Raw genomic sequence first — 26,756 nt, 5'->3', positions numbered from 1 at the left:
AATTTGCATTACATGTATAATTATCAGGAGTCTGGTCCTTGAGAAAACAACAAAGAATATTTTGATCTTATTAAGAACAACATACAGTACAAAAACTGACAAGAAAGAGAAACAGTTAGAAATGTATTCTTTAAATATGGGCTGCACTCGGCAGGGCCTTCCAGTAATCATAAACATAGTAAAGATTGTCAGTAGGATGTAGCTTGGTAAATAAGGAGACGATGTAGCAGTGGGACCTCCTCCACGCCAATGGTTCCTACAGTCATCATAGATATATCAGCTGCACTTTTTTACTACACTATTTTATCTTTGTGTCGATTTCAGTTGTAAATGAAGCATTATGTTTCATTCCTCTTCACAGACTGTAAGATCTGGAGATGATTTCTTAGATGATTGAAGCTGGTCATTTAAAAATAAAAACAAACAACTTAAATGTGATCATGACTGTGTGTATTGAAATAAGTTAAAATACTATAAAGATTGTTGTTTTTCCTGGAACAATGTTCCGAAAGCTTTTATAACAATCCAAATTTCTGAGTTATTGACCATCAGTTTTTCCAGAGCAACTAATTATTTCTTTTAATTATCGATTATGCAACAAGACTGGTAACTGAAAATGTAAAACATACAAGAACATGGGAAAGTTCTTGGTAGTTCTGCAGTGTGTTAATTTTGGGTTATTTCTGCACACATTATAATGAATACATTTTGTGGAATTTTTTAACTTAATTTTGACTGAATGAATGACATTTTTTCTGTATTGTTATTGTTAAGCAACTGTATGAATATTTGTTCATACTGGATTTGCAGGAGCTGGTTTTTGCCTTGTAGATTACATAGTTCAACTGAATTCTTTAATATTAAATACCAAGTATTCCATTACCATGTGTTCGCAATTCTTGTTATTTCTCATTTGAGAAACTGGTGTGGTTTTACTCCATCATGTAGATCATTCCTTCCACCAACATTCTACTTCAAAAATGACATTAATATCCAAGTATGCAATCTGTACATACTAGTAAGCTTGTTCCCTACAAATAGCAGTTGGTACCCCACAATACACTCTACACTACCTGTCCACTGCACATTTACTGCGTAACTAAATATTCACCAAACATTGCCATAATATGTGTGATTATGACAAAGATCATTAGTACCACAAAAGTGAGTTATATGAACAAAAACTAAATGACAACTACAAATACTGCAAAATGCAATGACAAGGTTATTTTCAGAGGATAATTGCCAGCAATATGAAAAGAAGACAATATTGCACAATTATTTCTTACCTGTACGAAAGCCATGTACATTTTATCGACATCAGGCCTTTCTTCTCTGTCTACTTTTATGTTAACAAAATGTTCATTCATAACCTTTGCTATTTCACCATTTTCAAATGACTCTCTTTCCATTACATGACACCAGTGGCAGGTTGAATATCCAACAGAAAGAAATATCAGCTTATTTTCTTTCCTTGCTTTTTCAAATGCTTCATCACACCATGGATACCTTGAAATGGCAGAATATTTTTACAGTGATTTTCTTATTAAATATCAAACAAAATATGAACAAACTAGCTTTTTAAATTGTTACCAGTCCACAGGGTTCGTAGCATGCTGCAATAAATATGGTGATTTTTCAAAAGACAGTCGGTTCTGGTGCCCTTTCTCTTCTGATCCTTTAGCAGTAGCCATTGTCCTGGCAGCCAACAAACTGGAAACAACAAAAATAACAATTATTTGCATAAGGAGTATGTTCAGAATGGCTCAACAGTCAAGACTGTAAAAAGTTATGTTATTCAAACAAGTGAAGCAGGATGAACAACAGTGCTTTTTGGATCTATGCGAGGTGCAGTATGCACGGTGAATATTCCTTCTATACTATTTTGCCAGGACAGGAGTAATGTGGGTAATACAAAATGGCACTTCATGCTCCATGTTTCATTTGCTCTAAGTACAATAATAGTTCAATCTTTCCTCTCTCAAATGCCAAACATACACTTTGCTGGGCCAAACTGTACCTACCAGATGCTAATATATATTCACTGGACAAAAAAGGTGTCATGAACAAGCATCTTCCAGAACCAAAGGTTTCTTCACCCAATAGAATACAGGAACAGAAAATAAGTAGCAGCCCAAGAAATGACAAGACAAGAGGAGCTGCAATATGTAGGGAAGAGTCAATAGTCTGATGCCTTGGGTTCAGTGTCATCAATCATCCTCCATACAGTCCCAACTTGGCACCATCCAATATTCATCTGTTTCCAAAACTTGAAGAACACCTTCAAGGACTTTATTTATAGTGATGAAGTGAAGCAAGCAAAGGTGATATTGTGGCACCATCAACAATGCCAAACACCCTACAGTGACAGTATCAACAAACTGGTCTCTCTTTGAGAGAGATGCACTCGTAGCCAGGATGACTATTGAGAAATAAATACGTAGACATGAATGTTTGTTTTATTTAAAAAGGCTTTAAGAATGTTCACACAAAAAAATTCAGAGCCATTACTTTTCACCACACCCTCATATGTTAGGCGAATATAGTACCACATCACAAGAATTGCAGGTGGCACATTTATCACAAACTAGATGACCATATTCTGGGAGATTTTTTTCAAGAATCTCTATAGCCCACTAAAGACACAAGCACTCAGGTAACTGATTGTCAGAATGAGTGCATTACAGAAATACTAGCACAAAAGGAAGGGAAAGCAATTCAGCAGATGTAAAAGGAAAAATCTCTGGAAATGATGGGTTATGGGTTAATACTGGAGATAATAAAAGCAACTGGGACAAAAGATGAAAGCGAAATATGCGCAGTCATTCAGAGAATATTTTCATTAGAGGATGGTCTCAGACAGTTGTAAAAATGCAGAAATAACTGTAATCCCGTAAGGACATTAAAGGGGTAAACACACGTAAGTCTTCTGTCAGTGTTATGCCTACACCAAATTTTTACAAATATCCTTACTACCTCAGATTTTTAACCACAGAAGAAAAAGCAGTTCACTTTGTACAAGTGAGCACAGCACAATGTACCATCTCTACAAGTTGTCAATGAAGTAAAAAAAAAAAAAAAATCAGTTACCATTTTGCAAGGCTCTAAGCACTACGGGACTTAACATCTGAGGTCAACAGTCCCCTAGACTTAGAACTACTTAAACCTAATTAACCTAAGGACATCACACACATCCATGCCTGAGGCAGTATTCGAAACTGCAACTGTAGCAGCAGCGCGGTTCTGGACTGAAGCATCTAGAACCGCTTGGCCACAGCGGCTGGCGCTTTGTAAGGGGTTTGTAGACTATGAGAAAGCATTTAACACAATAGAAGAATTTTACACATTAAAACCTGTTCGGGCAGTAGATGACAACTGAGGAATAGGATTTAACTACATCAGTTTGTTGAAGAATATACACGGCAAGGCTACCGCTAAAAAGTACTTGGAGTTCATTTGAAGAAATGAATATTGTATTCAAAGTTGAAGATGTGACTGTGCATGTTACAAAACTGATACAGAAATTGGTTGGATTTATAGTAAGATGAAGTGATGGCAGATAGGCTAAAAAGATTCTGTGTTGGATTCCTCATGATATAAAAAGACCAAGAGGAGTTGATGGAAGACATACTGACAATGTAAAGAATCTGGTGGTGGTGGTAGCAGTGGTTGTTTTGGTGGTGGTGGTGGTGGTGGTGGTGGTGGTGGTGGTGGTGGTGGTGGTGGTGGTGGCTGCAGCTTAGATTATTAAAATAAATAAAGAAAAAAGCATTGCCTAAATCACAGTTTCTTTTATTAACGACTACTGGTTTCGATCTGCCCTGCAGATTATGTTCAGATCAGGTACTGATGATGTTTGGTTTGTGGGGCACTCAACTGTGCAGTCATCAGCGCCCGTACAATGCCCCAATCTTTACACAGTCCAATTTTAGACACATCCACAAATGATGATCATGATGAATATGATGAGGACAACACAAGCACCCAGCCCCGTCAGATCAGGTATTGCCAACAGTGGTATGAATGACATAAAATTTCAGGTCGAAGGGGCAGCACAGGGCCATGTGTGTGCAAGTTGTGATTGTGATTTTTGTGTGTGTGTGTGTGTGTGTGTGTGTGTGTGTTCTATCTTGGAAGGAAGACTTTGTCCAAAAGCTTAACATTTTGACACTCTCTTTTCACTGTGCCGGACTGTGATTCAGTGCCTCCTCTATGTGGCAAGTAGCAATCTATCCCTTCCACATTGCTGTTATTCTATCCAGAACTTTCTACTGTTTTATAAACTTATATGTTATTCATACCACAGTTGACGAACTGTACTTTGCAGTGTCAGATCCGAAGACAATCTGCAGGACAGATCAAACCCAGTAGTCATTAATAAATGAAATTGTGATCCAGGCAGTATTTGTTTGTTTACTGTAACAACTGAGATCATGGTTCCTGAGAAATAGCATCAATTATTAGATTATGAAACTTGACAGCTTTGTTACTGATAATTTTGAAACTGACACAAAAATTGCAGATTACACTGCAAGTTAACTTCCACATATTTATCACAAAGCATAAGTAACACCACTCTTGTCATAATTCTGAAGGGGAAAATCAAATAAACATCTAATAATTTTTCATAAATGTAGGGCCATAGTCATAATATATTTTTTTAAAGTCAGTACCGCCATCAGACTGTTTTTTCATTTGCAGTGTTACATTTACACGATCATGATTTCGGCGTAAAATGCCATTATCAAGTGTTTTAATGTTATATAGTGCCTAAGATGGCATACTGTCATATTTAAAATACACTATTAGACACAAAAAACAGTCTAATGGCAATACTGACTTAAAAGAAATAAACATCTGTTGATGATCATATCACATGAACAGCAAATTCTATATTAGTCCTCAAAAACTGCTTCTACTTTCAATGTTTTGATACAGTGGCTGAAAACTATTCGAATGAAGATTTTGTTGTTTGGGTTTGGCTCGCTCAACATTCAGGTTATTTGAGCTTACTACTAAGATGTATGGTATCATATGTAAACTGAACTCACTTTCCTGTAAAGGGCATTTCCATAGTTAGTAGAGAAGAGTGAGAGGCTCTTAACAAGTGTTCCATTGCGTGTACAATTATGATCATTTAGTGTGTCTTTTTAGGAAGGGACAATGAGAGAGAGAGAGAGAGAGAGAGAGAGAGAGAGGCAGAAAAATCCATGTATTGTTACATATTAGGTTAACATTTCATATGAACAAAAATGTTGGTAAAAGTAAAAATGGTGATGACTTCACAGACAAGGTAGAATCAACAATGTCAAAAGTTGAAGTCAAATTCTGACACAGAGTGTTTCATTAAAGCGAATACTTCAAAGCATAAAACATAATTGTCAACCTGGATCCTTCATCAATTTAAATAATCTGATTCAAGGTGATTGCTGGTTATGGTAGGTGAAACTTCACTTGATGTTAACATTAGCATTATGTCCCTCATTAAGAACACAAAGAAATTTCAAAAAACTGCTCGCTGTTGTGTTGCAAAACTGCATGTGATAATCAAAAAACTACATGACCTAAAATTTTAATAGGCTCTGCATGCACTAGAAGCAACAGAGAATAAGTAAATACAGCACATTCTTATCTGGTATAAAGTCCATATGTAGCACTAGATGACAGACTGATGACTTATCAAAATTAATTAGTGAAGAAAAGTAGTAGTTTTCATGTTGTCTTCTTTGCTTTTCAGTCTCTATTTTCTGCAATTCTGCAGCATGGTACTTGAAGAGCTTCTCCTTTTTGACTTGTTTATTGATGGCAATATCATTAATGACACCTATTATTGCAGACTTTTAGACAATAGCAATTACAGCCTATCAGACTGAAAGACTGCCAAGTCAAAGATGGGTTACTACTGTGGTGGAAACAACACAGTAGTCAACAGAGTGCTTCTGGAATGCCTGTAAACACCCTTCCTTAATACCAGATCTTTCCTATATGGTTTCCACAGATTTGGGCCACTATAGGAAGCACTGGAAGTACAGCTGTCTGAAGGCGATCAGTGGTGCAGTTTGTAGGTAATTTTTCACGTATACATTCCAATAACATTTACAGCACAGGAATCGTACAATTACCATCTGATGGAAAAAATGTAAAAACAATTCCTTGTTTTTAATATTTGATCCATCATACATCTACACCCATACACCTGCAAACCACAAAGTGTTCAGCAGAGGGTATTTCATGATGTACCAGTTATTAGGGTTTTTCCAGTTTCATGTATTGCATGTGGGAATGATTGTTTAAACACCTCTGTGTGAGTTATAAATAGTCTAATATTGTCTTTGAGACCCCTAGAGGATCAATGCATAGGGTCTTGTAACATATTCCTAGATATATGACTCACAATTGGTTCTTAAAACTTCGTAAGTAAGGTTTCACTTTCAAGGCTTAGCTAGTTCGGGTTCTTCAGCATCACCATGACACTCTCCCACAGGTAAAACAAACCTGTGACCATTCTTGTTACCATTGGCAAACTTAAAGAACCCAAAATAATCACTGTGTGCATCTACCGATCACCATCAGGCTACTTTATGGAGTTTTTGGACAGTGTAGAAAGACTCTTCAGTGATTTATGGAATTTTAAAGAAAATGTTATTATAGCTGGAGATGCCAATGTAAACTTTAAAATAACCTGTCAAAATGTATCTAAATAGAATAACTTGTCATATTCACATAACTTATCACTCACTGTCTATGAATATACTGGACTTGGAAAGATCTCTAAAACTACAATTGGTCAAATATTTTTTGACTTGCAAACATTTGATCACAATTTAGAAGTGACTGACATTGACTTGTCAGAAAACGAAGCAATAACATTTTGTTTAACTAATGTACTCAGCAAAAACTGTAGGAAAAATGAGAAATAGTTTTACAAAATATGTATAACTGAGGACAACATTAGGATTTTTAATTTACTGTTAAAAAATTCAAACAGGGGATTGTATAAATACAACAATGCAGATGTGAAGTTTGAGTCATTTTAAGCTTGTTACAAACTATGAAATTGCACCCTCTCTTAAGAAAACTAAAGCAAAACCAGAACTAACACCTGGTTAACACAGGGGATAAGAAAATCTTCAGAGCAACTTGGAACCGCTCAGCCACCGCGGCCGGCTTAATTAAATTGGCAAGGCAAAATCCAGCTCTGAAACAGTATGTAAACTGTTGCAGAAAAGTGTACTAGAAAGTCGTTACAGCAGCAAAAAAATTAATCAAAAATTCATACATCAACAGAAACAAGGGTAACAAAAAAGTAAAATCAGTTCGGAATGTGATATATACAAACTTAGGCAGAAGCAAAGCAAAACACATCAACATTGACCTTAAATGCAAGGCCAAAACCATAAAAGATTCTTTACAAATTGTAACTATATTTAATAGACACTACATGAGTATAGTACAAACTCATAAAAAGGGACCAATGACCAAGCAGTTTGGTCCCCCCCCCCCCCCCCCCCATTTTAAACCAACCACCTTATAAAAAACCAAAGTCATATAAGGCTAATCGTGACACATCTGTAAATCCCAAAACTATGTTTTTGTATCCTGTAACAGTACAAGAGGCGGAGAATGCAATTAGCAAACTAAAAAATCAATTTTCCTGTGGTACAGATGGCATTCCTGATAAAGTAATTAAACACATCAAATATATTGTTCCTCTGTTTGTTGATATAATTAATGCTTCTTTCACCACTTACACTTTCCTTAGAGAACATAAGATATCAATAATAATAACCATTATATAAAAACAGTGAACCTTATGATGTAAAAAACTACAGATCTTTATCAAAGTAGTCTTGTTTCTCAAAAATGTTTGAAAGAATAATGTATCAAAGACTACTTTTTTGAACAAATGTGGAATATTTGCCAATGAACAAAATGGTCTTCGGAAAAATAGATCGACTGAAACTGCTATATATAATTTCCTAAACATGTACCAGAGACTTGCCATTAGTGGGGAGGCTTGCGTGCCTCAGCCATACAGATAGCCGTACTGTAGGTGCAACCAGAGGGGTATCTGTTGAGAGGCCAGACAAATGTGTGCTTCCTGAAGTGGAGCAGCAGCCCTTTCAGTAATTGCAGGGGCAACAGTCTGGATGATTGACTGATCTGGCCTTGTAACACTAACCAAAACGGCCTTGCTGTGCTGGTACTGCAAATGGCTGAAAGCAAGGGGAAACTACGGCCGTAATTTTTCCCGAAGGCATGCAGCTTTATTGTATGGTTAAATGATGATGGCGTCCTCTTGGGTAAAATATTCCGGAAGTAAAATAGTCCCCCATTCGGATCTCCAGGTGGGGACAACTCAAGAGGACGTCGTTATCAGGAGAAAGAAAACTGGCATTCTACAGATAGGAGTGTGGAATGTCAGATTCCTTAATCGGGCAGGTAGGTTAGAAAATTTAAAAAGGGAAATGGATAGGTTAAAGTTAGATATAGTGGGAATTAGTGAAGTTCGGTGGCAGGAGGAACAAGACTTTTGGTCAGGTGAATACAGGTTTATAAACACAAAATCAAATAGGGGTAATGTAGGAGTAGGTTGAATAATGAATAGAAAAATAGGAGTGCGGGTAAGCTACTACAAACAGCATAGTGAACGCATGATTGTGGCCAAGATAGACACGAAGCCCACGTCTACTACAGTAGTCCAAGTTTATATGCCAACTAGCTCTGCAGATGACGAAGAAATTGAAGAAATGTATGATGAGATAAAAGAAATTATTCAGATAGTGAAGGGAGACGAAACTCTAATAGTAATGGGTGACTGGAATTCAATAGTAGGAAAAAGAAGAGAAGAAAACATAGTAGGTGAATATGGGTTGGGGGGAAGAAATGAAAGAGGAAGTCGCCTGGTAGAATTTTGCACAGAGCATAACTTAATCATAGCTAACACTTGGTTCAAGAATCATAAAAGAAGATTGTATACATGGAAGAAGCCTGGAGATACTGACAGGTTTCAGGTAGATTATATAATGGTAAGACAGAGATTTAGGAACTAGGTTTTAAATTGTAAGACATTTCCGGGGGCAGATGTGGACTCTGACCACAATCTATTGGTTATGAACTGTAGATTAAAACTGAAGAAACTGCAAAAAGGTGGGACTTTAAGGAGATGGGACCTGGATAAACTGAAAGAACCAGAGGTTGTACAGAGTTTCAAAGGATGAAGTAGTGAAGGCAGCAGAGGATGAAGTAGGTAAAAAGACGAGGGCTAGTAAAAATCCTTGGGTGACAGAAGAAATATTTAATTTAATTGATGAAAGAAGAAAATATAAAAATGCAGTAAATGAAGCAGGCAAAAGGAATACAAACGTCTCAAAAATGAGATCGACAGGAAGTGCAAAATGGCTAAGTAGGCATGGGTAGAGGACAAATGTAAGGATGTAGAGGCTTATCTCACTAGGGGTAATATAGATACTGCCTACAGGAAAATTAAAGAGACCTTTGGAGAAAAGAGAACCACTTGTATGAATATCAAGAGCTCAGATGGAAACCCAGTTCTAAGCAAAGAAGGGACAGCAAAAAGGTGGAAGGAGTATATAGAGGGTCTATACAAGGGCAATGTACTTGAGGACAATATTATGGAAATGGAAGAGGATGTAGATGAAGATGACATGGGAGATATGATACTGCGTGATGAGTTTGACAGAGCACTGAAAGACCTAAGTCGTAACAAGGCCCTGGGATTAGACAGTATTCCATTAGAATGGCTGCAAAATACTAACGCGAATTCTTTACAGACGAATGGAAAAACTGCTAGAAGCTGACCTCGGGGAAGATCAGTTTGGATTCCATAGAAATGTTGGAACACGTGAGGCAATACTCACCCTACGACTTATCTTAGAAGCTAAATTAAGGAAAAGCAAACCTACGTTTCTAGCATTTGTAGACTTCGAGAAAGCTTTTGACAATGTTGACTGGAATACTCTCTTTCAAATTCTGAAGGTGGCAGGGGTAAAATACAGGGAACGAAAAGCTATTTACAATTTGTACAGGAACCAGATGGCAGTTATAAGAGTCGAGGGGCATGAAAGGGAAGCAGTGGTTGGGAAAGGAGTGAGACAGGGTTGTAGCCTCTCCCCGGTGTTATTCAATCTGTATATTGAGCAAGCAGTAAAGGAAACAAAAGAAAAATTCGGAGTAGGTATTAAAATTCATGGAGAAGAAGTAAAAACTTTGAGGTTCGCCGATGACATTGTAATTCTGTCAGAGACAGCAAAGGACTTGGAAGAGCAGTTGAACGGAGTGGACAGTGTCTTGAAAGGAGGATATAAGATGAACATCAACAAAAGCAAAACGAGGATAATGGAATGTAGTCGAATTAAATCAGGTGATGCTGAGGGTATTAGATTAGGAAATGAGACACTTAAAGTAGTAAAGGAGTTTTGCTATTTAGGGAGTAAAATAACTGATGATGGTCGAAGTAGTGAGGATATAAAATGTAGACCGGCAATGGCAAGGAAATAGTTTCTGAAGAAGAAAAATTTGTTAACATCGAGTATAGATTTAAGTGTCAGAAAGTCGTTTCTGAAAGTATTTGTATGGAGTGTAGCCGTGTATAGAAGTGAAACATGGACGATAACTAGTTTGGACAAGAAGAGAATAGAAGCTTTTGAAATGTGGTGCTACAGAAGAATGCTGAAGATTAGATGGGTACATCACATAACTAATGAGGAGGTATTGAATAAAATTGGAGAGAAGAAGAGTTTGTGGCACAATTTGACTAGAAGAAGGGATTGTTTGGTAGGACATGATCTGAGACATCAAGGGATCACCAATTTAGTATTGGAGGGCAGTGTGGAGGGTAAAAATCGTAGAAGGAGACCTAGAGATGAATACACTAAGAAGATTTGGAAGGATGTAGGCTGCAGTACGTACTGTGAGATGAAGCAGTTTGCTCAGGATAGAGTAGTGTGGAGAGCTGCATCAAACCAGTCTCTGGACTGAAGACCACAACAACAACAAACTTGTTTGAAATTCCATTGATCATAATGAAATGAACTGTTGATTGCTTGTAGACTTATTTAATGTATTTGATGTTACTGACCATAAAATTTTGCCTCACAAACTATACTGCCATGGAATCTATAGCACTGATCATACGTAATTTAAGTCAGAAACTGGAAACAGTTCATGAAGGTAAATCCTACTTTTTCTGGATATGAGAAAGTTACTCATGGAGTACCTCAAGGATTGGTATTGGGGCCCCTGTGGTTCTTGATATTCATAAATGACTTACCAAGTTATTTAAAACAAGCTGATGCTGTACTGGTGGTGGTGGTTAGTGTTTAACGTCCCGTCGACAACGAGGTCATTAGAGACGGAGCGCAAGCTCGGGTTAGGGAAGGATTGGGAAGGAAATCGGCCGTGCCCTTTCAAAGGAACCATCCCGGCATTTGCCTGAAACGATTTAGGAAAATCACGGAAAACCTAAATCAGGATGGCCGGAGACGGGATTGAACCGTCGTCCTCCCGAATGCGAGTCCAGTGTGCTAACCACTGCGCCACCTCGCTCGGTTGATGCTGTACTGCTTGCTGACTATACTAGTCTCTTTGTTAAAACTCAGAATGTGACTGACTTATATAAAAAAAATAGAAGTAACAAATGAAGATATAGTTAAATGGTTTAGAGATAATGGTCTATCTATTAATGAGTAGAAAACATTATGGATGAACTATAGGCATACAGTAAATAAAGTAATCACTGACTTCATAGTGAAGTTAGGCAAACAGAATGTACTATTTTTTTTTATGAATTTGGTTAGATGAGCATCTTGAATGGGATAAACATATAGAATGACTCAATAAAAAAAATTAAATAAATGCTGTTACATATTAAGAATGTTCAAAAATTCCTGCGGTGAAGAAAAAGTGATGAGTGCCTATTATGCATTACGCATAGTCTACTGCGATATGGTGTCTTATCTTTGTATTTTTCAAGTATAGCAAAACACTCCTTCACTACTCAAAAACGGGCAATAAGAATTATAAAAAAAGAGTTGCACCTATGGAGTTCTGTAGGGTAATATTCACAGAACTTAAAGTTGTAACTCTTCAAAAAAAATATATATATATATATATATATATATATACACACACATTTTGAAATCCCACCCCCTGTTCTTTGCTTTGAACAGTGGTGACCGTAACTGAAACTAGACACAGAACTGGCTTCCATAGAGATGTCTTTTTACTGCCCTTCCCTTAAGAGTTAAAAAGATATCAAAGTTGCACATTTTTAAAAATGATCTTAAGAAAATCCTTATAAGTAAAAGCTTTTACAGTGTTGATGAGTACATGAATTTTATGAATTCAAGGAGATCCATAACTTAAGTTAAATGTAGCCATATGTCACTGGATATAATGTAAACTTAGAATTTGTTTGGTTTATGTAACTGGTTATCTGTCCGATTTTCATCTGTATTTGGATGATTTGTTTCTGTTTATGTACTTAATTATCTGTATGATTGGTATACAGACACTATTGCTTAAGTTTCTTCTTCTTCTCCTTCTCTTTTTTTATAAACATATGAAAAGTCCTATATCATTGTATATGATAAAATTGATGATCAATAAAGATGTTCAACATCCCCTGTTAGTCCCATTTGCTACAGATACGATATTTCAGGCTGGGTCACACAAGTGTTTTGTAAGCAGTCTGCTTTGTAAACTGTTTACAAAACTGAATTAATAAACTAAGTCCCTGTGTGTTAAACATAATGTCAATTATATTAAAAAAAAACACTTTCTTGAGCTTCTGTAACAATTTTTATTTTTTCAGAAACAGGTTTTTAGCCACTTGATCCATAAACAACTGCTTTATCATGAATTGCACAAGCAACTAAAAACTTGTTTGTGAATATCAATAAATATGATGGTAAAACATCAAAAACTGTTTCTTTTTTGTCTTTTTGTCATTATTATCATGTTATGCAAGGCATTGATGGGAATTACAGTGCTATTGTGAAAGATTTATCGATTATGCTTCACCCTCTGGAAAATTTTTAACTGAAACTGACATCTGACCATGGCTGGTGATAAACTTGAGAAAAATATGCAATTCAGATACATACATGCCTTGTAAGATGCCTATGGCACATGCAGTACAGATCTTAAGAACAGAAACTCATCTCAACACAAGACTTTCACAGATTTTTCTTGTCATTTACAGCAGAGTGAAAATAATGACCAAATACACTTTAAGAATAAATTCTGCATTTAAACTTTTTATGGCATCAAAATAGTGATTGGGTAAACATTGGATGTACAGTTAAAAAAAGAAGAAAGCAGAAACTAAAAAATAATGTATCAAAGGTTATTTAGTTTATCTCTTAAATAATGTACCAACTATGTAGAAGTTTTAAAGGCCATCATGTTGTTATTTATAAAAGAAGTGAAACCAAATCACTTCTGAATAACGAGCGAGGTGGCGCAGTGGTTAGACACTGGACTCGCATTCGGGAGGACGACGGTTCAATCCCGCGTCCGGCCACCCTGATTTAGGTTTTACGTGATTTCCCTAAATCACTCCAGGCAAATGCTGGGATGGTTCCTCTAAAAGGGCACGGCCAACTTCCTTCCCCATCCTTCCCTAATCCGATGAGACCGATGACCATGCTGTCTGGTCTCCTTCCCCAAAACCAACCAACCAACCAACTTCTGAATAATTAAACAGACTAGTGCATAAGCGACATTTCTTTAAAAATACTTTGTATGCCATCACAATACAGTGGAACAATACCACTGAATGCGAGGCACTGTTCATTGTTACTTAGAGGAACATGGATTTTTCACTACCCTGACCACCAATGTCAACTAGTATGTAAACATAAACAACACCAAAATTATAAAAGTTGTGAAAAATAAACAAATCATAGAAGAGTGTAACAGCTACTGAGGACTGAAATGTGGTTTACCAGGCTGAAGGGGCAGAAAACATATAGACCAAATTCTATGATGATATGCTAGAACATTTTGACTTTTTCTGTCCTTTTAAGGGAATATAGAGAGTACTAATCCATAACCAATGTGCAAAAACACCGGACTGACAATTGCCTCAAATATGATTAAACCCACGCAAAATATCCAAGACTAGTTAACAAAGCTGCAGACTTTCAAAAATAAGTACAATGAAGCCAAGAATGTCTTTCAGAAAGAGTTTCAAATCTAAGAAAACAGATATAAAGCAGTGAAATATCTCAGTCAGCAAATACAGCCAAGACTTCATGGAAAATAATACAAACTTTGCAGTCATCCCAAGCCAGAAACTGAAATTGTAAACATCTGACATTAAGTAAAAATAATTACAGTCTGCAGTGTTTTTAATAAATATTTTGTATCAGTACCTGTCAATCCAGTTAATCCCATAAATGTGAGTAGTAAGATGAAGCCCCATGAAAGAGACATTCTGGGAATTCGAAGAAGTGAGAGAACAGGAAATATGCAGGATAGTAAATAACCTAAAGAATAAGTACTTATCTTGTTGGGACAGCTTGTGTAGTGGTGCAGTTAAAGAAATGTAAGAAGGAATTAGCGGAGATAATTATTCATCCGATTGACTGCAGTATCAGAGAACACAACTTTCTATATGTACTGAAATAAAGCACAATTAAACTGGTACTTAGATAGAGGACTGACAGAAGAGGTTTTAAACTTCAGGCCCTCGTCATTAACACATATATTCAGTAAAGTATTTGAAATTGTGCTGCTGACACAACTCTGTGATTATTTATCAAAAAATAAATTCCTGGCATTGACACAGCATGGCATCCGAAATGATCACAGCAATTACAGAGTTTCCTCATAAAGTGTATGAGGTCCATGAGCAAGGAATGTAATCAAAAGGCATATTTGTAGATCTCACTAAAGCCTTTCACTCAGTAAATGACAAGTTACTCTTAAGTAAACCTGGTCCCTAGAATATAAATGCTGAAGCCATGCCTCCCTGGTTAGCCAGTTGTCAAAAGTAGCCTCAGGTCAGATACTCAAATCAGTTTATGGTGGGGCAATTTTTGCCCAGATTAATTATGTGATATATATGAGACTGTGCTGCTGAAATACATATGAACATAATATTAACCCTGTAGAAAAAGAGGAATCAGTATTATTCCTGGAATGCGGTTCAGAGGATCCTGCAGGAAAATCTAAATATCTCACAGGCTACTCACTGTATATTTACAAATTAATTACATTTTTTGTGACACATCAAAACAAGCAACCTAGTGCTATGACACCCACTTATAGGCCTATAATACAAGAAAGAAAACTATTGCTACAGATAAAGAACTACACTAATAACAGACCATAGTCCATACATGAATGGCCAGATGTGGTATAACAAACTACTTAGGTGTCACAAAGGGAACTTATTCCAAGTGATACTGAAATCATTTTTGATTAATAAATGCTTAAGCTCTCTTTCAGTGAAGATTAATATTAAACTAAATTGAAATCTTTGTATATTATGTTGTGTAAAATCTGAATATTACTAAGTACATTGAATATCTACTCTATAGGAAAATTACAAGAATTGGGTACAGTGGGCGATACCAAATCTACCATCGATAGAAAAGGAAAGCTATGAGAAAGACTGTGTGGTACATGCTATTTGGGTAATTTGCCGTTGGTAATTATATTTACTGTATCCTACAACAGTAACTGACACCCAATTCATTAGATCTGATGCAAAGCAGTTTAATCTTATGAATTCAAACCTACTCCAACTCTGTACTTAATGGTTATGCTATTGCCTTGATATCCCAAACCACAGAACTAATATATCATTCCAGTTTTGTGTCAATGACAGCTTGTTCTTTCTTCCAAAGTATTAAATGAGTTTACAAAAACCAATAAATAAATTACGCCTAAATAAGAATTCTGCAACGATCTTTAATATTTAATGGTGCAACATGAAAATTTACAGTCGAATTGGTACTGACATGATGAGATGTGTCACCACGGAACTTTTCTGATAAATACCTGCCGCGACTGTCACAACTAACTTAAAACATCTTTTACAGGGTATTTAAATTATTAACCAACAGTCAAAATTACAAATGCGACAATGCAATATTTGTGACACGTCTTGATAAACGTTAACCCTGTAACATAGAAAAGATGTAGACACAAAACATCCTAAATTTTCAGTTTCGTTCTCATCATAATTGGCGAAGTTGCAATGTATCAGTTAACGAACTAGTTAATTAATTGATAGTATAGGCGCAACTGTTGTAGTGGCAATAAGTATAACGTCTGTGCATTGCTTTATTTACACACTTGCAAGGGCGCCTATTGTCGCTGCTGACATAGGACCACGAAAATTTGTCAGTGGGAAATTTATTGAGGTACATTTGAAATAGATAATTACGCTCTTGTTAACAGCCCAGGCAATATACAAACCACAATACTTTACATGATAGAAAAAAATAATTACTGGAAATATGATTAGCACAAATGCGTAATCAACAGGGTTACGCTATGATTTGTTTAATCAATGTTGAGGAAAGTATTCGTCGATGCTAACCTAAAACAGGGTTGCTGTCTCTTGAAATACAGATCAATTCCACAGGTTTTATCAGAGTATTGCAGTCTTCTGCCAAAGGCTGCACCTACAACGCATTGCAGTAATCTTACTGAATTCATAACATTGAGGTGCTTTGCCCAGTATCTGTCACAGCCACCGAGGAAAACAAACCTGCAGCAGTTGTTTATGTTTAGAAAAGGGACAAAGTACTATGCTCTCAATATCGCAGAAATCACTGTGCAAATCGATCCACAAGTACACTGCGACTGCGAAATATGTTCTTGTCGCTTGTCACCTTACTGTGCATTGATAGCTTAATGACCTTGCAAATTATATTATTTGGTTATTATAGATGGACTATGAACGTTTGTACTATTGTTTTTTTTCTGGAAATCAGCGATGTTTTAACCCTGAGAAAAGCGTGCAAACGATTAAAGTTTTCGGTAGTTTTGCCACAATCATTACCTTAATTTTTGTCTGACGATTATGAAGAAGTCACACGAAGGAGAGAATATCGTCACCCAGTATACTCTCCCCTTCCTGTTGACATTAATTACGAAAGTTTTAAAAGTTTCATGTACGGAAAGCACATGAAGAGTTAAATTTTTATTGACATGTTCTGTTGCAATACGCACCGGGAAACCATGATATATTTCGTGAGGTAATTGATAATGATCACTCGTGGCGGCCAAGACAGTAGGAAGTTTTCACCCTCGGTACCATTTGTAGAATAGTTCGTAGTTTTAAAATTGATACCTTGACTGTTATTGGAGAAAAAATGTAAATCAATCCTCGTGATGAATAATAAATTTTCGTATTTCGTGGGAAAGTGCCTTCGAATGTAGACCACTAGTGACGTGGGTATCGAATTAATTATTTTGTATGTACATGCTATTTTACCAATAGTTCCAAACACAAAGGCGTAAAAAGAGCGTATTTGTACAAATTAAATGTTATAAACAAATCTCTCAGATCTATTGTGTCGTAACAACCAACGCTCAAAAAAAATTAATAATAACAATAATAGTTTTCTGCTCTTTTTCTGTTTGTGCACGTGTGACATATTATATCATTGGTCAGAGCTGATGACAGGCTCAGTTCATTCACAATTTCATATGCAAAAATTATTAACACTCTGCATGTACATCCATACCATGCAAAGCACAGTGAAATGCAAGACAGAGGATATTCCCCATTGTACCAATTATCAAGGCAGCTCCTCATTCTCTTTACATTCGGAGTGCAGGAGGAATGATTGTCTAAATGTTTCTGTAGCTGTTGTTGTTGTTGTTGTTGTGGTCTTCAGTCCTGAGACTGGTTTGATACAGCTCTCCATGCTACTCTATCCTGTGCAAGCTTCTTCATCTCCCAGTACTTACTGGTTTCTGTACAAATTGTAAATAGCCTTTCGCTCCCTGTATTTTACCCCTGCCACCTTCTGAATTTGAAAGAGAGTATTCCAGTTAACATTGTCAAAAGCTTTCTCTAAGTCTACAAATGCTAGAAACGTAGGTTTGTCTTTTCTCAATCTTCCTTCTAAGATAAGTCGTAAGGTTAGTATTGCCTCACGTGTTCCATCATTTCTACGGAATCCAAACTGATCTTCCCCGAGGTCCGCTTCTACCAGTTTTTCCATTCGTCTGTAAAGAATTCGAGTTAGTATTTTGCAGCTGTGACTTATTAAACTGATAGTTCGGTAATTTTCACATCTGTCAACACCTGCTTTCTTTGGGATTGGAATTATTATATTCTTCTTGAAATCTGAGGGTATTTCGGCTGTCTCACACATCTTGCTCACCAGATGGTAGAGTTTTGTCATGACTGGCTCTCCAAAGGCCATCAGTACTTCTAATGGAATGTTGTCTACTCCCGGGGCCTTGTTTCGACTCAGGTCTTTCAGTGCTCTGTCAAACTCTTCACGCAGTATCTTATCTCCCATTTCGTCTTCATCTACATCCTCTTCCATTTCCATAATATTGTCCTCAAGTACATTGCCCTTGTATAAACCCTCTATATACTCCTTCCACCTTTCTGCCTTCCCTTCTTTGCTTAGAACTGGGTTGCCATCTGAGCTCTTGATATTCATACAAGTGGTTCTCTTCTCTCCAAAGGTCTCTTTAATTTTCCTGTAGGCAGTATCTATCGTACCCCTAGTGAGACAAGCCTCTACATCCTTACATTTGTCCTCTAGCCATCCCTGCTTAGCCATTTTGCACTTCCTGTCGATCTCATTTTTGAGACGTTTGTATTCCTTTTTGCCTGCTTCATTTACTGCATTTTTATATTTTCTCCTTTCATCAATTTAATTCAATATTTCTTCTGTTACCCAAGGATTTCTATTAGCCCTCATCTTTTTACCTACTTGATCGTCTGCTGCCTTCACTACTTCATCCCTCAGAGCTACCCATTCTTCTTCTACTGTATTTCTTTCCCCCATTCCTGTCAATTGTTCCCTTATGCTCTCCCTGATACTCTGTACAACCTCTGGTACTTTCAGTTTATCCAGGTCCCATCTCCTTAAATTCCCACCTTTTTGCAGTTTCTTTAGTTTCAATCTGCAGTTCATAACCAATAGATTGTGGTCAGAATCCACATCTGCCCCCGGAAATGTCTTACAATTTAAATACTGGTTTCTATATCTCTGTCTTACCATTATATAATCTGTCTGATACCTTTTAGTATCTCCAGGATTCTTCCAGGTATACAACGTTCTTTTATGATTCTTGAACCAAGTGTTAGTTATGATTAAGTTATGCTCTGTGCAAAATTCTACAAGGCGGCTTCCTCTTTCATTTCTTCCCCCCAATCCATATTCACCTACTATGTTTCCTTCTCTCCCTTTTCCTACTGACGAATTGCAGTCACCCATGACTATTAAATTTTCGTCTCCCTTCACTACCTGAATAATTTCTTTTATCTCGTCATACATTTCATCTATTACTTCATCATCTGCAGAGCTAGTTGGCATATAAACTTGTACTACTGTAGTGGGCGTGGGCTTCGTGTCTATCTTGGCCACAATTATGCGTTCACTATGCTGTTTGTAGTAGCTAACCCGGACTCCTATTTTTTTATTCATTATTAAACCTACTCCTGCATTACCCCTATTTGATTTTATATTTATAACCCTGTATTCACCTGACCAAAAGTCTTGTTCCTCCTGCCACCGAACTTCACTAATTCCCACTATATCTAACTTTAACCTATCCATTTCCCTTTTTAAATTTTCTAACCTACCTGCCCGATTAAGGGATCTGACATTCCACGCTCCGATCCGTAGAACGCCAGTTTTCTTTCTCCTGATAACAACGTCCTCCTGAGTAGTCCCAGCCCGGAGATCCGAATGGGGGACTATTTTACCTCCGGAATATTTAATCATACAGTAAAGCTGCATGTCCTCGGGGAAAAAATACGGCTGTAGTTTCCCCTTGCTGTCAGCCATTTGCAGTACCAGCACAGCAAGGCCGTTTTGGTTAATGTTACAAGGCCAGATCAGTCAATCATCCTGACTGTTGCCCCTGCAACTACTGAAAAGGCTGCTGCCCCTCTTCAGGAACCACATGTTTGTCTGGCCTCTCAACAGATACCCCTCCATTGTGGTTGCACCTACGGTACGGCCATCTGTATCGCTGAGGCACGCAAGCCTCCCCACCAACGGCAAGGTCCATGGTTCATGGGGGGGTTTCTGTAGCTGTGATTAATTCTGACCTTACCTTCACGATCCCAATGGGAACGACACATAGAGGGTTATAGTATATTCCTGGATCCCTCACAGGTGGTTCTTGAAACTTTGTAGTCTTTCATGGTATAGTTTGCATCTATATTTAAGTGTTTGCCAGTTCAGTTTCTTCAACATCTTTGTGACGCTCTCCCAAGGATTGAACACATCCTTGACCATTCATGCTGTCCTCCTCTGTATATATTCGATATCCCTTGTTAGTCATATTTGATATGAGTCCCACACACTTGAGCAATATTCTAGATGGGCCGCAAGAGTGATTTCTAAACAGTCTTCTTTCTAGACTGATAAACTGAAGTCTGCTGCTTGTTTTACATATGACTTATCCTATGTGGTTGTTCCGTTCATACCTACAATTATACCCCTACAAAGTGTTATACTTAGGTATTTGTATAGGTTGACCAGCTTCAACTATGACTCACACATAATCTCATTATAGAGCACTAAGTGTTTTCAATCATATCAAGTGCTGACTGAATACTTGTGCAGTGTTCTCTAGACAGTACTACAGTACAGAAACTGCATCGCCTGCAAAAAGGCTGAGATTACTATTAAGATTGAAATTCATTTCTGAAACTCAACATAACTGTAATAGGTATAGATTTACTACCGAAAATGACATGTGAAAATTTGTCCTGCACCATGTCTTGGACATGGATTTCCCCACCTATAGTGAGCAAAACGAGGATAATGGAATGTAGTCAAATTAAATTGGGTGATACTGAGGGAATTAGATTCGGAAATGAGACAGTTAAAGTAGTAAAGGAGTTTTGCTATTTGGGGAGCAAAATAACTGATGATGGTTGAAGTAGAGAGGATATAAAATGTAGACTGGCAATGGCAAGGAAAGCGTTTCTGAAGAAGAGAAATTTGTTAACATCGAGTATAGATTTAAGTGACAGGAAGTCATTTCTGAAAGTATTTGTATTGAGTGTAGCCATGTATGGAAGTGAAACATGGACGATAAATAGTTTAGACAAGAAGAGAATAGAAGCTTTCGAAATGTGGTGCTACAGAAGAATGCTGAAGATTAGATGGGTAGATCACATAACTAATGAGGAGGTACTGAATAGAATTGGGGAGAAGAGGAGTTTGTGGCACAACTTGACGAGAAGAAGGGATCGGTTGGTAGGACATGTTCTGAGTCATCAAGGGATGACAAATTTAGCATTGGAGGGTAGCGTGGAGGATAAAAATGGTAGAGGGAGACCAAGAGATGAATACACTAAGCAGATTCAGAAGGATGTAGGTTGCAGTAAGTACTGGGAGATGAAGAAGCTTGCACAGGATAGAGTAGCATGGAGAGCTGCATCAAACCAGTCTCAGGACTGAAGACAACAACAACAACAACAACAACAGTGAGCAGTCGGCATACCTTTTAAGCTATCCAAGCACAGTCCATGGATTGACTCAAACTCCTGTACATCACACTCCTAACTATTTCTTCTCGTAGATAATTAATTGACTCTTGCACATCTCATGATTCCTGTGCAAGTTTTAGAATCTAGATAACGAGAAGTCATAGACTATTGTTGTCATTTTTGACTGAGGCTCTACTTCACCTTATGTATATTTATATTTGATGATGAAGTACAGTTTCAAATATTTAAATTATTCCTGAAATTCAGCTTAATTGTGATAGGTATAAATGTAAGAGACATATCAACATTTATACCAGTCTGTGACTCGAACCAGAATTTTCCAGTTACCACAAGCGGGCATCTTATCACTTAAGCTACCCAAGCACACTGCAGGCTGACCCAAACTTTCTTATATTATATACCTATCTATTTCTTCTCATGGGTTATTGACCGATGGCCTTTGTAGTTTGGTCCCTTCAATCCCCCCCCTGCCATAGGTTATTAATTGCTCATGCTTGGATAGCCTAAATGGTAAGGCGACCACTCGTGATAAGAAGGAAATTTAGGTTCGAGCCCCAGTCTGGCACAAATTTTGATAAGTAGCTTTAGGAGTACACCTATACCTATTATAGTTAAGTTTAATGTCAGGAATAAATTTCAATATCTGAATCTGTAATTTGCCATGAAATATAAATATACTATTAATATACTATTAATATTGTATGGCGGGTCATTAGTATACAGCATGAAACTATTGAAATTTTGGGACAGCACTTTTCATGAGTTGGACAACATATTGTTTGCCCCACATACATCTCACGTATTGACCACAAGGAGAAAATTCGAGAAATTAGAGCTGATACAGAGGCTGACTGACAATCATTCTTCCCACGCACTATTTGCAAGTGGAACAGGGTTGCAGGTATCAGATAGTGGTACCAAAAGTACCCTCCACCACACACCATTAGGTGGCTTGCAGAGTATGATGTAGACGTAGATGGAGAACAACAGCCCCAACGCAAACTTCCCTGAGGAACACCAAAAGTTATTTCTACATTTGTTGATGACTTGCGATCCGAGGTAACATGCTGTGTCCTTGGTACCAGAAATCCTCATTCCAGTCACAAATTGTGTTTGATACCTCAAATACATATATTTGATAATACTTGTAGACGTGGTAGCAAGTCAAATTCTTTTCAGAAATACTGTGTCTATCTGATTGTGTTGATATGTGCCTTTCACTATGTCATGTGAGAAAAAGTAGAGCTCTGTTTCATGTGATCAGTGTCTTTGAATCCCTTCAGTTCAAATTACCTGATTATGTTTGAATTCAGAATGTATTCTAAGATTCTACAATAAGTTAATTTCACAGATTTGGGAGCATATTGAAAAATCTGGGACCTAAATATTTGTGGCTGTTGTTTGCCTCACATACATCTCACGTATTCACCACAAGGAGAAAATTCAAGAAATTAGAGCTGTGGGGTATATTAATTGATTGTCCAGTTCTTGTGTTGTGATCATGCACAGACATTTTCAGTTTAAAATTATTCAAATTCTCTTGAACACTGAGAAGGCAGCTATATATATAGAGGCTTAGGACTGTCATAATATTGAGCTCTTTTACTGGATTATCTTGGAGTCATTGCTGCTATACATCTGATAGACTTTTTTTGGCACTTGAATACATTTTTTGAGATGGGGCAGTTACCCCATAAAGGTGTTCCTTAGGTAAGGTGGGAGTGGAAAAATGCAAAATATTCTTATGCTAGTAGCATTTTGCTTACATTCTTCCTTAGTTTGTAAAGCAGATAAATTACTTAAGAATGTTTCGAGCACAATTTTTCTGTATGACTCGCCCCACTGAGTTTCTGATCTATGTGGAAACCTAAGAGTTTGATTATTTTTTTGATGTTCATTGGAAACCCTTAAATTGAAAACAGTATCTTCAGTTTTATTGTTATCAATTTGTAAATAATTTCCCTGGTATCAATTAGTCCATCGGTCCATAGCTACATTTACAGTGCGTCGCAGCTCCTGTGGATCGATAAGTGTGATTAGATTTGTATAATCTAGACACAATATTGCCTGACAGGGCAAAAATGAGGGTAACAGACACATTGAACAGGAATGGACCCAGTACAGCCCTGTAGAACATCTTTAGATTTGAAAATTGAGATCAGCATTTCTGGTTTTTGATTTACTACCCTTACTTTCTTTGCCTGTCTGATCCACCAGTGTTTGGATGTTAACTTTGGTATCACTGACAGCCTTTAGATATGCCCAGTATTTCCTTTGTGTTTGTGAGAGAGGATTCAATAATTTTCTGCTACGGCAGTCGTTGAAGGCTTCACACATTGTTCTTTTTGACAGCCAAATGAGTTTCATTCAGCATCTCCCTGTGTATAGTCCAATGTTTTGTTTTACACCTCTGTTACTTTCAAAGTTTCTTTACAGTGACTGTATACCATGCAGGATCCCTCCCAATCACGAACTGTTCTGCCAGGTATGCATCTATCCAGTACTGGTCACTATTCTTCTATAAGTGAGCCACAGTGCTACATGCCCTTCCCCAGAGATAAACAATTGAAGTTCCATATTTGGATACACTACTGCCTCTTTATTTAGTTTGCTGAAAATCCAAATTCTTCTACTTGTTTTAGTTGACCTTTGTATATTGGTAATTGTTGTTGTTACAACTGCCACACTATAATTGATACCAATTTCTGTGAGGGTATCATCAAAGAAGTCACGTCTATTTGTTATTGTTAGTTTTAACGTATTTCCACCATGTTTGTAGGTTTTCTCTAAAGTTTTTGGTAACATCTGGAGGTGAGTCTGGTGGTCAACAGAAGGATTCAGTTATAAGCTTGCATCACCCTTGATACTGAGTCTAGCCCAGAGAATCTCACAAGAGTTTCAATTCCCACCTTGTTTCATTGAAGCTCCATGTACAAGGCTGATCTGCTCAATCTTCTTTGTCAGTCACTGGAATGATCCCAGTATGATCTCAGAGCCCAGACTAGGAATTGTTTGTCCCAATCTGCAGTTGGTTCTGTTTCCTCAATGGCTGTCAGAATAGCCTGTTCAACATGGCTGTCATGCTGTACCTTCCTGTAGTGTGGTTTGTTTACCTCAGCTTGTTTGTACAGCATCCACACCCTTTTGTAACAGTGATTGGCAGATCTTTCACAAATTCAATTCAGAATAAATGAATTTGCAGAGGTGCAGTTATTATAACACCATCTGTAATGAAAATGAAGCCATAAAAGTACAGCATGGAAGAAGCAGGTGCAATGCATATTGAGCACCTTTGCAGAAACATGATAGGCAGTAAGTATAATTACTTAGAACAGCAAGAGTGAGTGCTCATTTACAATATTACAGCAAATTGTATAACTTAAAAACATTCTTGAAAACCTTTTATACAGTTGTACTCAGGAGCTGCATACAACAGTATATGTGAAACAGTTATGCATCTAGTACAATATACAAGAGCTTCCTCAATTTTTCTCCTACTATTTGCATTATAAATTTTCATATATGTTGTTTCTAACTATAGGTAAATTGGAGCATTAAGACTTTCACATTGTCTGAAGTTTGTAATGTGTTACACTTAAGGGAGATGATGACTACTGCACAGTAAGATACCAGTATTTAAGGGCGAAAGTGTGTAGTTACTCATGCCATTTACTTTGCACACGAGGTACATGGTTGACAGAAAAGCATTAGAGTTAAGTAAATGCTACATTATGTAAATGATGATTCAAGTACATCCTTAGCACAACTACTATTAATTGCTATTGATATCAAGTTGCAGACAGGTACAATTAAAAGTGTCTTCTAATTGTGTCTGTCTGGGGCTTGATGTGTCTTCTTTATGGTAAGTAGCCATCTGTCTTTTCCTACATTGTTGATATTCCTACCTGGAGTTTCCATTGTTTGATTAACTGCTGTCAGTGACTTTTCTCTAACTGAATGTCTACAAGTAGTGAAACAGGAATGCTGACTCAAGTCATGTTTTTCTAATCATTATAAATAACTATCACGAAACAGTTCAGTGACAAGATATATATTATATGTTAATAGCCTATGTTTTAGTTGTCAAGAGGAAGAATGCTTTTATTAAATGGAGCTGAATAATGCATCTGAGACACTCATCAATAACCAAAATTTAGTGTACTAAAATTTTCTAAAGTAAATTTTCAGTCTGTGGATACCCTCACAGAAAAACAAGGAAAAACGAGACCAGTGCTGTAATAATAATGTAGCTGATTTTATATAAAAATGTCCACTCAAATGAAAAAACATTTATGAGTAATAAAGTTCAAGAAGGAAGAAGGGTGTTGGGAGGGGCGGGGGACATAAAGGTTATATGACACATTCACTTGGTATTTTTCATTTTGAGTTCTTCCTGGAAATGTATCACATTGACAACAAAAATTTATTAATTCAGCCAACGTAACTATAAGGCAGACAGTAAAAGATAGAACTTTAAGAGAAAATCACAGATCTCTAGTATTAATATTGTCATGACCATAGAAAATGTTAATAATTTTATTACACGTCATCAGAAAAAGTTAATAATTTGAATTAAATGTTAGATCATAGTGAGAAGTCGACACAGGCTTTCAAGCCCATGGAACAGGATGAGATAACCAGCCCCAACTCAGTCGAAAGCTGTCAGTAAAGTTCTTCTGTGTTAGGGACCACATTGTCAACTATAGTTGACAATGCACTCCCAAACCCACAAGAATTTTATTGACTGTGACAATGGCTGCGGAAGCCGATGTTTACAATAAACGGAAAGCTGTTTGCTTTTCAGCGGCTGACCAAACATGCCAGTGAAGATTAATCTGGACAGTTCACCAAGGCAACAGGGTCGAGGTCACAGGCATCAGTGGTAATCTTCCAGTGATCATAATGGTGGAGTTCGGAGTGAAATTGAATGATAGTCAAACATTAAGATGATCACATGTCGCGGAAAGCATTAAGATGATCACATGTAGTGGAAAGCTCCCAAGAGGATATCCCTGACTGATATCGCAGAGGGTTGAGTGCGCCACAGTCAATGTAGAAT

At 37.1% G+C, this 26,756-nt stretch overlaps 1 protein-coding gene across 2 annotated transcripts in view; it reads right to left on the bottom strand.

Annotated features, from left to right (window-relative positions):
• The window catches only part of LOC126235865 (spermatogenesis-associated protein 20), a 351,026-nt gene extending 334,138 nt beyond the window's left edge, over positions 1–16,888 (bottom strand). Inside the window, exons 1-3 of one of the 2 annotated variants that reach the window (XM_049944767.1) lie at positions 16,748–16,888; positions 1,594–1,713; positions 1,290–1,509 (exon numbers count right to left, since the gene is read on the bottom strand). In XM_049944767.1, coding sequence (XP_049800724.1) covers positions 1,290–1,509; positions 1,594–1,694 — 321 coding nt within the window. In that variant the 5' untranslated portion in view covers positions 1,695–1,713; positions 16,748–16,888. Of the gene's footprint in view, positions 1–1,289; positions 1,510–1,593; positions 1,714–16,576 lie in introns of both variants that reach the window. The other variant, XM_049944766.1, reaches the window with a different exon arrangement.
• Positions 16,889–26,756: the final 9,868 nt, after the last annotated feature.

Source organism: Schistocerca nitens, chromosome 2 (assembly GCF_023898315.1).
Source record: "Schistocerca nitens isolate TAMUIC-IGC-003100 chromosome 2, iqSchNite1.1, whole genome shotgun sequence".
NCBI classification, from domain to species: domain Eukaryota; kingdom Metazoa; phylum Arthropoda; class Insecta; order Orthoptera; family Acrididae; genus Schistocerca; species Schistocerca nitens.
Note: the sequence above shows the minus strand (reverse complement) of the source record. Positions and strands in the feature narration are given on the sequence as shown.